Source organism: Phyllostomus hastatus, unplaced genomic scaffold (genome assembly GCF_019186645.2).
Source record: "Phyllostomus hastatus isolate PE091 unplaced genomic scaffold, TTU_PhHast_1.1 phas_contig_137, whole genome shotgun sequence".
NCBI classification, from domain to species: domain Eukaryota; kingdom Metazoa; phylum Chordata; class Mammalia; order Chiroptera; family Phyllostomidae; genus Phyllostomus; species Phyllostomus hastatus.
In genome coordinates this window covers 10,579,567-10,596,760 of record NW_025333583.1, presented here as the reverse complement: position 1 = coordinate 10,596,760, position 17,194 = coordinate 10,579,567, and the positions used below count along the sequence as shown (strand labels likewise).

General features: G+C 45.0%; 2 protein-coding genes across 4 annotated transcripts in view; one reads left to right on the top strand and one right to left on the bottom strand.

The window, feature by feature from the left end:
• The window catches only part of PECR (peroxisomal trans-2-enoyl-CoA reductase), a 39,675-nt gene extending 36,643 nt beyond the window's left edge, over nucleotides 1-3,032 (bottom strand). For 2 of the 3 annotated variants that reach the window (XM_045853204.1, XM_045853196.1), the window contains exon 1: nucleotides 2,828-3,032. In XM_045853204.1, the coding sequence (XP_045709160.1) occupies nucleotides 2,828-2,951 (124 nt within the window). In that variant the 5' untranslated portion in view covers nucleotides 2,952-3,032. The remainder of the gene's footprint in view (nucleotides 1-2,827) is intronic. The other variant, XM_045853187.1, reaches the window with a different exon arrangement.
• A 22-nt stretch (nucleotides 3,033-3,054) lies between these two features.
• TMEM169 (transmembrane protein 169) lies at nucleotides 3,055-15,974 on the top strand. Its single transcript, XM_045853219.1, has 3 exons — nucleotides 3,055-3,160; nucleotides 11,026-11,380; nucleotides 13,790-15,974. Exons 2-3 carry the CDS (start codon nucleotides 11,110-11,112, stop codon nucleotides 14,410-14,412), a joined length of 894 nt encoding a protein of 297 aa, XP_045709175.1. The 5' UTR covers nucleotides 3,055-3,160; nucleotides 11,026-11,109; the 3' UTR covers nucleotides 14,413-15,974.
• Nucleotides 15,975-17,194: the final 1,220 nt, after the last annotated feature.

Here is a 17,194-nt window from a genome sequence, read left to right as displayed (position 1 = left end):
AGCTTATGCTAGGTGGCCCCAGTACCTGTATTCTGGCACAGGTTATGGTGGACCTTGGCCAGCATCTCCCAGGAGTTCCCAAAGCCCACACACCTAGTGGACAGCTACAGAACATGTAGGAGCACCACCACCCAACCACCTCCACAAGCAACACTCTCAAGGGGAGGATTCAGTGGGCACCAGAACCTTGCTGGTAAGTCCTGCTCTGTGGAGTGGACTCCTGCACAGCTGATCCTGTGCAGTGATCAGAGGTTGGTGGTCAGTGGTCACAGCCAGTCCTTGCAACTGATCAGCCTGGGTAAATCCCTCCAATTGACTTGCCAACAGCAATCAAGGCTCAATTACAAGAGGATGGTGTACATAGCCCACATGGTGGACGGAACCTCAAGTACCCAGCCTAAGTGATAAAAAAGGCTGTGACACTGGACCCTACAAGACACTTACTGTATCAGGCCACTCTTCCAAAACAGGGAGTCGTAGCAGCTCTACCTAATCCATACAAACAAAAACAGAGAGGCTAGCAAGATGAAGAGACAAAAAAATGGCCTAAATGAAAGAACAGAACAAAATTCCACAGAAAGAAATAAACAAAATGGAGACAAGCAATGTAATAGATGTAGAGTTCAAAACACTGGTTATAAGAATGCTCAGTGAACTTAGTGAGAATTTCAGCTGCATAAAAAAGGGCATGGAAACCATAAAAAAGAACCCGTTAGAAATGAAGAATACACTAACTGAAATGAAGAACAATTTATAGGGAATCAACAGTAGAGTGGATGAAAGTGAGAATCAAATCAGTGATTTGGAATATATGGAAGCAAAAAACACTCAATCGGAACAACAAGAAGAAAAAAGAATCCAAAAAACAGTAAGGGTAATGTAAGGAGCCTCAGGGACAACTTCAAGCATACCAACATTCACATCATGGGGGTGCTGGAAAGAGAAGAGAGAGAAAATGAAATTGAAAACCTATTTGAAAAAATAATGATAGAAAACTTCCCTTTCTTGGTGAAGAAAGTAGACATACAAGTCCAGGAAGCACAGAGTCCCAAACAAGATGAACCCAAAGAGGAACACACCAAGATACACCATAATTAAAATGGCAAAGGTTAAAGACAGAGAGAGAATCTTAAAAGCAGCAAGAGAAAAACATTAGTTACCTACAAGGTAGCTCCCATAAGACTGTCAGTTGTTTTTCAATAGAAACTTTGCAGGCTAGAAGGGACTGGCATGAAATACTCAAAGTGATGAAAAGCCAGGACCTACAACTAAGATTACTCTACCCTGCAAAGCTATCATTTAGAATCCAAGGACAGATAAAAAGTTTTCCAGACAAGAAAGAGCTAAAGGAGTTCATCACCACACCAGAGACCACCAGAACCCCTCATTGTTATCTTGTTCCCCCACATACCATCTCTATGTACTGTAAATGTTCATTGTGAACTATGGTATGTATACCCACCAATGCAAAAGAAATAGGAGTCTCCCGTTTTATTTCTTTAATCCCAGAGATTTTCCTGCTTTGTTTTCTCCCTGCCTCCCTAATCGATCACCAGTGGATTTCATTTAACCCCCTTCTGTCTCCTCCTTTGATTATAATGTATAAAATAAGGTACAAAGGTGCCATTCTTCAGAGCATTCTCTCAACTCACTGAAGTTTTGCTTCCCTGCAAATTACCATCAGTTTGGCTCAAATAAACTCACAACCATTCTCCATAGGTTTGAAAGTTTCTTACACTGAGAGTATTTTCATTTTTTAGTTTCCTGTTTCAGTTCATACTACGTGACAAGCATTAGAAACACAATGGTAAGCAAAGGCAGTTTACGTGTTCATAAACAATGTTCAAAATGAAGACAGTTTAACCCCCATAATTCAGATTATTTCCATAAAAGCTTGCTGTTGTTAATAATGCTATAAACTTCCTTTCAGTATTTTTCTGCATATACACTGTATTTTTCATTAACAAACAAACTGGAAAGCTGTATTTTGTTTAGAGTCCTGCTTTTTTCAATTTTAAGGGATGCATTTCTCTACAAAAAGTCTTCAATAGCAACATAATATCCCATTGTTATTGATTTAACTATTTCCCATATCATGAATATGTAGGTTATTTCCAATGTTTCCCTACTCGAGACACTGCATATACATATCCTTGTATATAAATCTGTGCTTGTCTCCGATTATTTCCTTAAATTCCTGAGAGAGAATTTCCTAGGTCATGGAAGGGAGCATGAATATTGTTAAAACTTTAGGATTCTGTTTTTCAAATTGTCCTCTAGGAAGCTTGTAATAATTTGCATTCTTGCCATCCTTTTCACTGTGTCATCAACACTGTCGTCTTCTTCAATGTTTTAAAATCTTTTTAGAAAAAAATGGGATCTTATTATTGTTTTATTTTGCATTTCATTACCAATAAAGTTGATTGTTTTCTCATTTACTTACTGCCTATTTCTAGTTCTTCCTTTGGTACACCTGTTCCATATCATAGGCCAATTTTTCTATCAGCGTGTTCAGTATTTTCCTTCCTTATTTGTGAGAGCTCTTCATATCACACGCCTGTTGTATATTGTAAACGTGTTTCTTCTCGTCCTTTTAAAATTTCCTTACTTTTTTTTTAATCAATGCCGATTTTATCTTTTCATGTTTCGCCCACGTCTACCCCTCTTTGCTTTGCAAGTCCACACTTTCCCTCCCCTGCCTAAGGCTGGCTGGCTGGCTCCCAACCCCAGTTTACACAGGCAGGTGTCTCCACCGCAACTCCCGCCCCCTCCTCCACCAGCCCCGACACACACTCCGGGACCACCCGCCCAAGGCCTGTTCACGCACCCAGCTGCAGCAACTCGCCCGCGATGGCCTTTCCGATGCCCGTGCCCCCGCCGGTGACGATGGCTGTTAGATTCTGCAGCAAGCCGGGCGCCAGGCAGCTCGTACGCTTGGCCGGAAGACTCATGATCACTCGGGGTACGAAGGCGCTCAGAGCAGGACAACATCCTACAGTTACAGGGACCTCGGACCTGGGCAGGCCTAAGCGGCCACGTGACCACCGGGGCCCCGCCCAGCCCCGCGGGCCACGGCAGCTTTGCATCCTCCCATCCTCGGAGAGACCCCTCCCCCGCGACGGCGGTGTCTCCAGCCAGTCGCTGTCTCCGGCACGTGTAGGTGAGACTCCTCGTTCGTTTTTTTTTGTTTGTTGGTTTTTGTTCTTATAATTCGCTGCCAAAGGGTTGTTCTTATAATTTCGATGCCTTAGGTGGCAGAAGGGAAGCAGACAAAAAGCGGGAGTGTGCGCTATTTTGAAAAATGCAATCCTCAGTGCTATAGCTCTCCCGGTTAATTAAAATTAAATCTCCAGGGCATGTGGGGACAGAGAGGCTGCAGCTTGGGACCCTTGCTGCACCCTTCGGCGTCCGGTGACGCTCTGCCCCCAGATGCTATGTGCGGCAGAAGAGAAGGGGCTGGCTCCACTGAGGGGAAGAAATGCGCTTCCAGATCCTTTCCTCTTCGGGAAGGTACCCTGGGGAGGGTCGTGGGGGTGGGGGAGAAGGGCACCGTTGCAGTTCTCCAACAGACGCAAGATAACTGCTTTCAAAAATAAGCTCGAGCCCTTCTCTGCCTCATCTCCCTCTCAGGAATGTAGGGAAGAAGCCACTTTTACCAGATTCGAGATCTGATCCATTTCACCCAGGCTGCATAAATGGATGAGTCTAAAAGAGGAGGTTTCCTTGCAAGCTTCCTGCAAGAACGCATCAGTGTGTGTGTGTGTGTGTGTGTGTGTGTGTGTGTGTGTGTGTGTGAGATGTATGAGAGAGAGAGAGAGAGAAAGAGAAAGAGAACCTAGTCCCCACTTCGTGTCTTATTCCTTATTCAGGGGAGCAAGTCTGCTGCGGATGGGGGAAAGTTCTCATCCGTGTTTGGGCACCCCAACACAGTGACCCTATTATTCACATTCTCCTTCCTATTGTTCATCTTGCATGGTCCTCTCAACCCACCAGAGTGCGATTCCACCTGGAATGGCCTGGGGAGACCTTGCCTAAGAACAGTGAAGATCTGGGAACTGGGTCAGGTGCTGTGGTCTTCACAATCCAGGCAGGATGCTATTTCTGTCTGTTGTCAGAGTACTGTATTTACCCCTTCTGGGCATTAAAATAATGTCAAAGCACACAAATGCCATTGTTCTGTGGTTGGGCCTGCCACCTGGTTATTCACAAAGCAAATTGGAAGCGGTGGGGAGTGGAATCAGACGTCTTTCTTCCTGTTCTTCCATTCCCTGCCCTTCTCTGACCTCCTTTAAGACACTCTTGCCCCTCAGTCTTTGCTGCTGACAGGTTCTAGTCCACACTCATTACTAAAGGGAAGAAAGTTCTTCCTTTTTCCATTTGCTAGATGATCTAGATATCACTTACATCAACACTTAAGTCAGTTATGTAGTTATGACTGGATGTTTTTAAATTACACCATCACCGCTACAACAAAGAAATAAATTTATATAGTAAAGTTAAAAGTATTGTTGCAGAAAAGCATAATTGTGGTGCTTTAATCCCAATAACACATTTTTTTTAAAAACAGGAAGAGAAATATTGATTAGGTTCTGAGGAGTTTCTTATTCCAGAGAATTCCATGCTTTTTCTCTTGGGAAGAAGGAACACTTTAAGTTTCTTTTAAAGATAATTTTATAAAGACACAATGAAATGTGGTTCATGACGGGGCTGGACCTGTGCATTCACGGAGCTCTGCCTGGGTGGGTTCGTGTGGGCCTGGCTGTAGCATAGCCTCCCTGTGCTGGCCCAGGGGACTGAGACAGGGACTCTGCAGTCCTCCAGTGACAAGGTGACTGGACTGGCTTCAAGCCAGTTCTGACTGCTGAGGATGACAAGCAGCGGTTGCTCAGCAGCAGGAAGCTGCAGCATGAGCAATCAGAAAGCTATTCGTCACAGTCCTGAGAGAGCCTGTGATGAAGAGCGTTGGGGTCTCTTTGAGAGATCTTTTGTTCAAAATACAGAGGCATGTCATCTCTGCTTCTGACCTCAGCCCTTCAGGCCTGGAGGCCCAGCAGTCATGCTGCCTCTTGGAGGCTCCTCATTTCCAGATTTTCACTGGCTTCTGGTTGAGCCATCTCTTCCCAGGGCAGCCACCTCATGCCGCATGGACTGCTCCCTCAGTGAGTCAAACGCTGCCCTTCCTGCACTCCGAGTCACTGCCCACTTTGTCCTGGTGAAAAACGCGTCGTCACGGCCATGATCCTTCCACACGCCTACGCTGTCAGCCCCCACTACCACTAACTCCCTTCATCTTCTGCGATTCCCCTGCTCACCCATCTTCTCACCCTCGCCTGCCCCATCTGCCCGGCAACTTCATGTTCTCTCATGGCAAAGCAGCTGCTGGCTCAGACGTATAGGGGCCTGTGGGATTCTCAGCATTCAGACTCACAGAATCTCTGTGCAGTGTGGAAGAAATGTCAATGAGGCTTCTCATCCCACCCCTCCTTGAATAAGAGCCCAGCCTGCACAAATGAGACTCGCAACCAATTCACAATATTCAGTCAGTATTTACTGTGTACCTGCCATGTGCCGGGTACTAGTCTAGGCATGGGGGATACAGTACAGTGGACAAGATATTTAGGTGTCCCTGCCTTTTGGAGTTTACATTCCAGCATGTATGTATGTTGGGGGCAGGCGTGGGAGGGGGAAAGCTACCATGAGAGGTAAGACAATAAGCAAAAAGATCAGATAGCGAAGATCAGATCTTATAATAAGGAGATGCTCAAGCGCCTTGTAACCAACTATCTTTGTGGCCAGGAACTATTTCCTCTATAGAGATGGTCAGGTCCTTTCTAGATGATGAACCTGTCTCAGTGTAAGAGCCTGTTAGAACCAAGTAATTAGACAACGACAAGAAGATGTCACAGGACCACAAAATAACAGGTTGCAGGCAGCCTGGCTGTGCTCACAGCCAAGTCAGAGCAACTGGCTGGAGGCTGGGAGTTTTTAAGTTGCTGTTCCATCATCGTTCCAGCCATTGGACGCTCGTCTAAGCCCAGTTCCCTTCATTTTTCCATTGGCAAGACTGTCTTTCTGAGAGAGGTTAATGCTAATTTTCAATGGTAAAATGGTAAGCATTGTATTTCCTAGTTGGCCTAGTGTATCTAATGATGGTAAATCAAGGTGCTATTGGGAGAATCTGGCCACCCAAGACAGGTAATAGGTGGCCCTGTGGGCAACACATACCCAATCAGAGGAACTGGAAGAATGGCAGGCTGGAACAAGACAGGGTTCACCGTAGTGGGAAGTTAACCTGAAAGTGATGGCACTCCACCCTCCCAGCCCCAGTTCAGGTTCCTTGGAAGCGGGAGATGTGCTCGTATGGGTCAAAGTGCAAAAAGTCAAATCCTGATTTGTCTTAAATCGTTGTAGCAGGCCACCCTGATGTGAAAGCTCTATAAGGAAGAGGTGGCAAAATGGCAGCCCGTTTGTGTTTTGTTGGGGTTGGTTGTCCACTTGGTAATTTATTTAAACTTGCGCTAATCGCAACCATTAAAACCAGGAATTTTCATATGACATTTCAGAAATCCCATACCAAATGGACCGGCGTTCCTCTGCGAGAGCAGCTGGCTGAACACTGGGCATTGGTGGTGGAAGAGAGGGAAACAGTAACTTTCTACTTAAGATGAGACCTGAGCTCCTGTTTACCATAGTCCCCACCATTCCTTACTGTGTGCAGATGTTAAGGCTTGGTGTCACTGACACTTTGTAGCATTTTTTCAGCCATGCTTCATGTATGTTACTCGTGTCCCTGCAGTGAGTATAAGGGCAGAGGCTTCAAAGCTTCCTGGTTTCTCCGCCCACTAAGTTCGCAGTTCTGCTGAGTGTATCTACATGGGTTTGGAGAAGGCACTGGATTAGATATGCTCCAGTGACTACCTGGGAGCACAGAACTGTGAGCCAACTCCAGAGAAATCATGCCAGAGGGTGAGAAGTCTGTGAATCAGCAGTAAACCACCACTGTGGAGGCAAGGGTGGAGCTGAGTAACTGGCTGGTGGGGGTTAGTGACAGAGTGAGTGAATAACAACTGGCCAGCGAGGGGAGTAGTAACCAGGGTTTCTGCTGATGACTTAGTGTAACAATGGCACTTGTGCCATTAAGGGGCACATAGGAAATCGTGGCCACGTGTAATTTGGAGGTTTGGATTCGCAGGCAATAAAGACCCAAAGGGGAATAGTTAAGCACTTTATTCAGTGAGAGCAGAAAGAAAAGCAAGAATCAAGAGCATATATCACCAGACAGGAAATCACTCACACCCGAACACAGATGCTGGGGAATCCCAAGAGGCAGCAACGGTCAGGGTGCATCTGGGAACAGTTCCGAGTGAAGTGTCCTTCCCTCAGGTGGGATTCCAAAGTCTCGCTTTAGGGGCTATGCTTAAATATGTTTTAGACAAACATGGCTATGTGCCAAGGGCTGTGTGTGATTTTGACTAACTAACTGTTCTCTCTGGGAGAAGGGCCAGTTCTCCCAGAGGGAATAGCTAAAGATCCAAAGATGCCCCCTGGGGAGAAGGGCCAGTTCTCCCTAGGAGACAGCACTATATTTTCTTTTTTCTTTTTTTTTTTTAAGATTTATTTATTTTTAGAGAGGGGAAGGGAGGGAGAGAGAGAGAGAAACATTAATGTGTGGTTGCCTCTCACATGGACCGCAACCCAGGCATGTGCCCTGACTGGGAATCGAACCTGCGATACTTTGGTTCGCAGCCTGAGCTCAATCCGCTGAGCTACGCCAGCCAGGGCATATTTTATTTTTTCAATGAAGGACGCAGCTCAGGCATAAACAGGGAGAATTCTCAAAGTCCCTTTAACCTTTCAGCACTCTAGCTGGGAAGGTGTGTTCATTTGTGCTGTTCTGATTCCCCTTTTGGTACACTGTTGGCCATCTCATTACAAGCAGAGAAAAGTCTCTGCCTCGGTCTGTTCAGGCTGCTACAACAAAAATACCTTGTACTGAGTTGCTTATATGACCACATTTTTTTTCTCATAATCTGAAGGCTAAGAGGTCCAAGATCAGGTTGATGGCAGATCTAGTGTCTGGTGAGAGCCTGATTAATAGATACCATCCTGGTTCATAGGCTACCGGCTTCTTGCTGTGACCTCACGTGGCAGAGAGAGCAAGAAAGCTCTCAGGAGTCTCTTTAATAAGGGCACTACTGCTCTCATGCATGAGTGCTGCACTCTCCTAACCTAATCACCTCCCGAAGACCCTACTTCCTAATACCATCACATTGGGAGTTAAGATTTCAACATATGAATTTTGAAATGACACAAATATTCAATCCATAATAGTATCATATAGTGTATTGAGCTCTCCAGTGGATTCTGGTGAGGCTTGAGCCAGCGTCAGTGTGGTACCCTTTGTACCGGACAGCTGAGCTTCAGAATTCCTGGCCCACCCAGGAGAACCAAAACTGCTTGAACCACCTGGTATCAGGGATGTTGCTATTTTATGCCCTGACTCAGGAATGCATATCACAACCTCTTATGCCTCAGGGCTGATGAATCGGAACACAGCAGAGAGGCTGGGATATAAAATAACCTCAGACAATCCCAGTGTGTTGGGAAACACTTCTGTATGGCTGCCTTAAGAGACCAAAATAACCCTGGCTTGAAACAAAATAGATAGGTATTTTTTTTCTGCTATTACCGCCAAAGGAAGAGGGTTTATGGCTATTAGGATGGCTGTGATTCCTTCTTTCTCATTCCTCTGCCATCTCTACGGGTTTTTCCTTGTCTGCATGGCTCAAGATGGTTCATCAAGGTCACATTCCAGCCCTGAAGAAGGTGAAAAGAGGAAGGAGAGGTGCAGATGTGGAAGTTGCACACATCGCTTTTACTCATATCCCATTGGCCAAGGACTAGTCTGGATCACACGTATCTGCAAGGGATGCTGGGAAATGTTATCTTTACCACATAAGCCATGTGACCAGCGAAAACCCTCCATTATAAAGAAGAAAATAGCTGTAGGTGTAGCACTTAACAACTGTGTCACAACTGAGCTCATTAATTATAAAGGAGCTTATTAGTGTCTCTTTATTAAACTTTTCTTCAGTCTCAGTCTTTGACAAAATCAGGCTAATCCTTAATTGCTACCATGTCACTCCCCGCCTCAAATCATTAATGCGCTCACTTAAAATAATTTTGGGAACCTACTAGTATGGCACCACTTTGTAGAGCCTATAGTCCAGGAAAGGAGATGGACAACAAACAAGTAAAATCACAAGTAAAACTGAATTGCAACTGTTGATAAATCTTACACAGGAAATAGGCTGTTAGGACAAGGCATAAGGAAGGGCAGAGCAGGGAACCTGTTTTAAGTCTGGTATCAGGAAAATCTTGGAGGAGGTGACTTTTGAACTGAGACTTAGGGAATACAAAGGCAATGGCCATGTGCAGGGGCAGGGATGGAGCAGCATACCAGCCAACCCAGGCAGCATTTAAGAAGACTTCAGAACGGAAAGCTTTTGGTGCTCTTGAGGAATACATAAGCAGCCAGCGTGACTGAGCATTGGAAATACATATGAGAAAAGTGGTCAAATCCTTGTGGATTTAGTTTCACAACAGCGGGATGTCTCTCGAGGGTTTTAAGCAGAAAATGGCATGATTTTATTGATGTTTTCAAAAGATCTTTCTAAAGAGTGAGTGGAGAATTGGTTGGAAGGCAGCAGGAGTAGAAGCCAGAAGATAAGGAGCATTTTTTTAAGAACCATAGGTAAGAAATGATGGCCATTAGACCAAAGTGACAATGCGGATGGAAAAAGTGGTGGATGAATTTATGATTATGGAAAGTTGTCTTCAAGAATGGCTTAAAAGCAGTTATATTAAGCATGAGATTTAGAACATGAGTACGTTCTTTAAAACCTATTTTCCCCTACAGGATGACTGAGAATCCCAAGCTAATGATTTATTGAGGTTGACTGCACTTCTCGTTCATTGGCCGTCTTTGGGCTGAGGGTACAGAGGGAGGATGGGTGAAGCCTAACTTCCAAAGAAGAGTGAAGCCCTTTCTCTTCTCTTAATTCTGAAGATTAAAGTCTTGGAAATGGGGAGATTCTTTTTACCCTTTGTCTTATGGAATCTAAAAGGAAGGGGAAATGTTCAGAACCTATTTCCCAGATAAAATACTAACAGCATGATGAAGTATCCAAAATTGGGGGTGGGGGTAATGAAGCCCTCCTCTCTTTACAGTTGTTCACATCTTATTTTTACATAGGCATTTTCCCTTCCCCTCTGTCGTATCAGGTCAACAAGTAGACACTAAGTATCTAATCTATGGTGAGCCCTGGGACTTCCCACTGGAGATGAGGAAGCATAAGAGAGTTCCTGATTCCTAAAATATTATAACACCCCTCTCTTTACCTGGTAACCAAAAAGAAAAGAAGGAATGCTAAAAGTGAAAAGTGTGCATCCTCTCCACTGGTTTTCCCGCATGTGATAGGATGTGTCTCAGGAATCTTCTGGGATTTGGGGCCAACAAGAACGCAGCAAACAGTTGTCCTTTATAGAATACCAGGGGATACGTGGGTGGCAAAGTTCTGCCATGTTTGGGCGCCTCACTGAAAGTTGCATTCATTCGTTTGGGTATAGTTGCGATGTGTGACTTAGTAGCCAGGATCCTGGAGTAAGAGTGAGAGTAAGAGTGGTTCTTAACCTCCATTTGTCTGTAAGGCTTCCTCACCCAGTTTTCTTATACTTGGCTACATTGATGGGGTTTACCTAATATTACATGTTTGTGTAAATGACCAACATACTACAACACATAAAATTTTATTCACAACAATCCATGCTTATAAAAGTATTTCTGCAGCACTCAAAATGCAGCAATGAAGTGTTATGAGAAGTAAAGGGAGGCGAAGACTCCCGTTGAGGATCATTTCCCAAGCTCGTTTCCAACTCACCCCATTCCCTTCTTCTTCATGGCATTGTTTTCCTGTCTTTTAAGTTGAACTCATTGTTGGGACATCTTTGCATAACCTCATTCAGGAAGAAGCTCTGTGATGTGTGGATTGTAAATTTGGCCAAGCAAACTGGGCTCTTCACAAGGTACAACTAGACGTGAGGACTAGGATGGAAGAGTCGGCATCAGTGGGAAGCCAGGGCCGGCTCCCAAGTCCCCACCAGGGCTCTCTGAGGAAGGCTGTGGCTGCTGCCCTGGCCCTGGATGGGGAATCCACGATGGGTAGCAGGAAGAAGAAGAAGAAGGAGTTCCGCCCAGAATCCATCATCATCTACCGGTCAGACAATGAGAAAATGGACAAGGAACCTGGGGAATCAGAAGGTGGAGACCAGCCTAAAGAGGAGGAAGGAGAGGACTTCCTTGACTACCCTGCTGATGATGGTAAGTGTCTCTCTGGGGCCACTTGCTAAAAGCCATGGGAAGGAAACCAAATGAGGCTCCTCCAGAAGACAAAAAGGCATTTGATCACGGACCTATTTGATCACTGACCTATTTCTGTTTGTTGATATATTTCTTCTCACACTGTTGCAGTCTTCATTCAATGAATTAACAGTATTTATTGAGCATTTATTATGTTCTCTTCTAGGTCATGTGGAGGAGCTCTCTGCCCTTTCAGAACTCCTAATATAATGAAAGAGACCGATTTGTGCACAAAAATTAGTAATACAAGCATACTGTGCTAATTGCTTAATACATGTAAGGTGAAGAAACAATAGTAGTTGACTTTTATAATAATCAGGAAAATGCAAATTATTATAACAGTGAGTCATAGTGTTCCCTCACATATATGATGGCCAAAAATTGGGTAAAATATGGTAACAGCAACATGAGGAAGTGAACATATGCTCATACACCTCACATGGAAGTGGAATCTGCTTTAACCACTTCGTAGGGAAAATGGTCAATTTTTACTAAGTTCAAGATTCAAAATATGCATCGCCTATGTCCTGAAAATTCTCAGTATCTATCCCAGGCAATCAATGCCCTTCTGCATAAGGAGGTGTGTATAAGAATGTCTGTTGCTGCTAGTGAATTGTGGAGTGTCTGTATTGAGCATCACCGTGCAGCAATAAATGGATGAGGGAGATCTATTTGCGGAGATGGATTGCTCTCCTAAGAGGCATATGCGCACAGTGAATAAGCAACATTTCTGCATGATCTCATGCAGTTGACCTTGCGCCAAGGGGAAGGCAGACAGTGAGCAAATCAGCAAATAAAAGATAGTTTCGGGTAGTGGTTCGAATTCCCAAGACCATAAGCCATGGTGATGGGAAGATGAGTAACTTGTGGAGGGTGGGGGGAGATTGCATGGTCACGCAAGGCTTCTCTGAGGCTGTGATGTTAGAGTGATCTGAACGGCATGAAGGAGCGGTCCATGGAAAGACCTTGGGCAGAGCTTTTAGAGCGGGGAGAGCAGCGAAGGCAAGGAACCTAAGGTAGAAACACCACTGCCTGTTTCTGGCATGGAGTTATTTCTGTTAGGGAGTGTAGAGGACAAGGGATGGGGAGAGGTCAGAAAGTTAGGCATGGTAAGGTCATGTTGAACCATGGCAGTCATAGTAAAGAGTTTGGGATTTTTTGTAAGTGCAAGGGGACATCGATGGAGGACTTTTAATTAGGCTAAGGAGAGGTGTTGTGGCATTTATATTTTTTTAAAAAGCACTCTGACTTCTCTGTAAAGAATGGGTTACAAGGAGTAAGAATTGAAGCTGATGAGAGACTTGTCTCCTGCTGCCACAAGAGCACTAGGATGAGGGTGACAGCAGGAGAGATAGCTAGAGAAGAGGCTGGATTCACAGTGCAGTCAGGAGCTCAGTGATGGGTTGGAGACAGGGAGTGAGAAAAGGGAGGAGTAAACCGTGACTCCTGACGTTTGGACAGGAACAACAGAGAGGACAGATGCCGGTGTTATTTACTGAGATGAGGAAGACTGAAACCATTAGGTTCCTGGGGAAGAGTACAACCCTTTTATCTGGGCAGTGGGACTCCCCACCACCATCCTGGGCCCTGCTGTTTAGAGGGCTCTGTTCTATTCCCTTTCCAGCCATGGGGCAAGGACCCAGGGGACAACCTAAAGCCTGTGCTCTCCCTGCCTCCATCACGTGTAGACTACATTTCACATACTGGTACCAAGGAACACGGAATTCCTTGTTTCAGTGTCTCTCACCTCACTTCCAGGGTAGCCAAAGGATGGCTGTTTGGTGGTTTGGTGGTCATGGTGGTGGTGGTGGTGGTAGCAGTGTTGTGTGTGTGTGTGTGTGTACACAGCTTGGACATGAGGACTGGGATGTCCACAGGCTTGTGAGGAGGTCTCCTCCCAGGGCAGCACAGAGAAGGGAAGGGGGCCAGGCTACCCATCAGCATAACACACGCAGAGCACAATCTTCATACATAGTAGGGGGTATTCACAAGCAAATTTCACAGTACTTGTAACCTAGAAACCAGATCACTATCAAATGGTGTCTGTAGTAAAGAAGTTCCTCCCATTCCCCCATATCACAGAGATTGTGGCAAAATTGAGGTCCAGAAAAGTAGAGAGAGAACACGCACAAAAAAACAAGTTGAACCTGCTTCACAATTTTATCAGTGCGGATGAGAGTTCCCTGTGGGAATAATCCTACCAGAGGTCACCCTTCTGAGGGACCCATTCAGTCCATCACTGAATCACTGACTCCAGTACCATGCCACATGCTATGAGTGGACGCTGTGTCATCAGCTCCAGCCTCAAGGACAACACTGATGAAATGCCCATTCTTCTGATCTTGACTTTACCTCTTCCATGCCCTTCAGGTATGTGGAACATGCCTTTGGACAGCCGCTATGTCACATTAACGGGGACCATCACACGAGGGAAGAAGAAGGGGCAGATGGTGGACATCCATGTCACATTGACTGAGAAGGAGCTGCAGGAACTGACCAAGCCTAAAGAGTCGTTGAAGGAAGCAACGCCTGACGGCAGAAAGATCTGCCCGGTGGCAGCAGACCGTGGGCCCCACGTGGTCCTCTGGACGCTGGTCTGCCTGCCTGTGGTTTTTATTCTCTCTTTCGTGGTCTCTTTCTACTATGGCACTATCACTTGGTACAACATCTTCCTTGTGTACAATGAGGAGAGGACCTTCTGGCACAAGATCTCGTGTTGCCCCTGCCTCATTCTCTTCTATCCAGTGCTCATCATGGCCATGGCCTCCTCGCTGGGCCTCTATGCTGCTGTGGTTCAGCTCTCATGGTCCTGGGGAGCCTGGTGGCAAGCTGCCCGGGACATGGAGAAAGGCTTCTGTGGCTGGCTTTGCAGCAAGCTGGGTCTGGAGGAGTGTTCTCCTTACAGCATTGTGGAGTTGCTTGAATATGACAATATTTCAGGCAATCTCTCCACCAAGGACCCCACACAGGACGTAGAAACTTCCACTGTCTAAACTCCCAACAGCTTACTTCTTCCTCTGGTCCCAGTAGTCTGTATATCATCTTCCAATTGCAAAAGATTCTTTCTTTAAATTATTCCCACCCCCTTCTCTCAGTTCCGGAAAATTCCAGCCCACAGTGATCTGCTGTACCATTTTGATGGTTCTAAGAGGGCAGGGAACAGAAAAGCAACTTATGTGAAAGTTGCTCATACAATGGACAAACTCTTCTTCACTCCCTGTGCTAAAACAGCCATTTATCTGGGACAGAGAGCTGGGCTGTGTATCATTTCAGGAGCTTGAAGGTGTTACTGGTGCCAGGAGTCCAGGGTAGCATGTGACAGGGAGAATAAGGAGGCTCTGGGGGGACCAATAAAATACTAGATAACAATGCAGTGAAACATTCAGAAAGCAGGCATACCACAGTGTATCAGAAAGTAGAGATTTGCGTGTATCACTTAGAGTTATTTAGCTGCTTATAATTGATATCCCCAAACATCAGTGGTTTAAACAAGAGAGAAGTTTCTTGTGTAGAAGTCTGGAGGCAGACCGTCCCCTGACGTTCCCTGAGTCACGGGAACCCAGGCTTCTTTTATTTCCCTACCATTGGTGAGATGTGACCCCCATCACCCCTTTCTTCAACACCCGCATGCTAATTACATATGCTGCCAGCTCACTGTTTCTGGCAGAACAGAGGGAGGGGCAAAGAAGCACATTCTCTGTAGTCAAGGACACTTCGCAGAAGTCTCACACAACACTTCTTGTATCACATTGGCCACACCTTAGTCACATGACCTCACAAGCAAAAGAGGCTGCAAAATGTTTCTGGAGCAGTTACATGCTAGGTTAAATATTGTGGTTATGTTAATTTAAGAGGAAGGGGAAAAAGAAGAATAGCTATTTTGGCAGGCAGGGAAGAATCCCAGTAATTATTTAAATACATTCAGATTCCAAACTGCTAATATAGCTTTATTTATTTATTTATTTAGGTCTAAATCTTACATAGATTTTATATATAGGTACTAGCTATATATACTATGTATATGCTATACAGAAATGTTAGTAACTCATGTACTTGGCAATAAAATGTAATGTCACGTAGTTTCAGGGTCTTTTAGAAGGAAAGACTAAACAGTTGAGTATGATTATATAATAGTAGCATACCTGTTTTCTCTGGTAGTGAAGGTGGGACTGTGATATTTTATTTACAGATTAAAGACTTTCACGGGAGGCTTGCATCTGTCACGTACCCCCCTGCCCATCCCCAACAGGGTTCAGTAACCCTAAATAGGAAGAGCAAGTTGAATTATCACAGGTCAGCAAGTTTTGGAGCTTTGGAGCCTTACAAGAATAGTTGGTACTCATTTCTTATTGATATCTCAGCAAGAAGCTGTTGAAAGAACTGCAAATCAGACCAGACTAGTCGGGCATGCATTCCCACAAAAGCCCAGGGCTCTTTGCCTAATGCATGGTGCTGAAATCCATCTTCAGAAAACACCCCACCCCTCTTTAATTAACTACTTTTAGTTTGACAAAATCAACATTCTGTCCAGAATTCTTGAAGATAACCTTGGTGCTCTTTGGTGCTTTTTGCAGAGTTGTAAACAATTGAAGTGAAAGCAAAAATAAAATCTAATTAACATGTGCTCACTGTGTCTTTGAGTTTCCCTCAAACTGTTGTACTTTGAATGCTACAGTTTGCAGAAAAAGGGTGAAGGTGTGGCTGACTACGGTGACTACGGTGGCTGTCCTATGCATGTATAATGCTCTTAATCTGAATATGTCTTTTTTTCCATGTACCACTAATTTATGGAAATTCTGTTTAGGTGCACTGTTTCCATGGTTGCATTTTTACTTAAGCTTACCTTTGGAAGTTGCAAACACTTTGTCACATTTTTTGGGGGGTGGGTGGGTAGGGAAGTCAATGGCCAAGGCCCAGAATAGTTATAATTAGGACAAAAGAGGACCTATTTTAATGGAAGTGGGTGAGAAGAGGATGAGGCCCACGGAACACCTGGATGAATTGACATGGCCCTCACTTTAGCTGGGATCGCCACCTAGTGGCTTGTGAAAGAAAGTCATTTCAAAGGGGCTCTATCTAATAGGGTCCGTAAAAGCCTAGACTAGTAGAAAGAAAATTAAACCAGATTGGGAGGCATGGCTTATGGGGGGCACTTAAACAACGATGCCATTCTCTTTTCTTCATCCCATCCATTTTAGTCATATGCGACTATGGCTCCCACGGATCTCTATCCAAAAGTGCCCTTTTTCCTCTACCAGCCATAGCCCATTAACCGCTTGTCCTCTTTCCACCCAACTGCATATTGCACAAATCCAAACGGATCCTGAACTGACAGGGAGAAATGGAATGGACAGAGCCAGAATGCTTTTGCTATGGCTCTGAGAAAGAAGGGAATAGCCATACATAGTGTCACACTAACAATATTGGCCTCTTCACCCTTGACTAGTGAAGGCCTTGTGCCAGAGGAAGCAGTGCTTGAAAGTTGATTTCCATTCTCCGCATCACGACTGCCTAGCTGCCTGGAAGTAGGTGAGTGGGTGTTTCGAAAGACTCCCCTAAGGATGCCCAAGGTGCAAACAAACACGGGTACTAGAATCTCTTTCATTTCTTCCAGGAAACAAAACTGTATTGGAGGGTGTGTGGGTGTGAGAGAGGGGTGAAAAAGAAAGAGGAGGAAAAAGGCAATAAAGAAGAGGCTACATGGAAGATAAAATTATGGACAAAAATGATGTAAATTTCTTCACCATGGTGCATCTTCAGCAGTCCTATACTGTG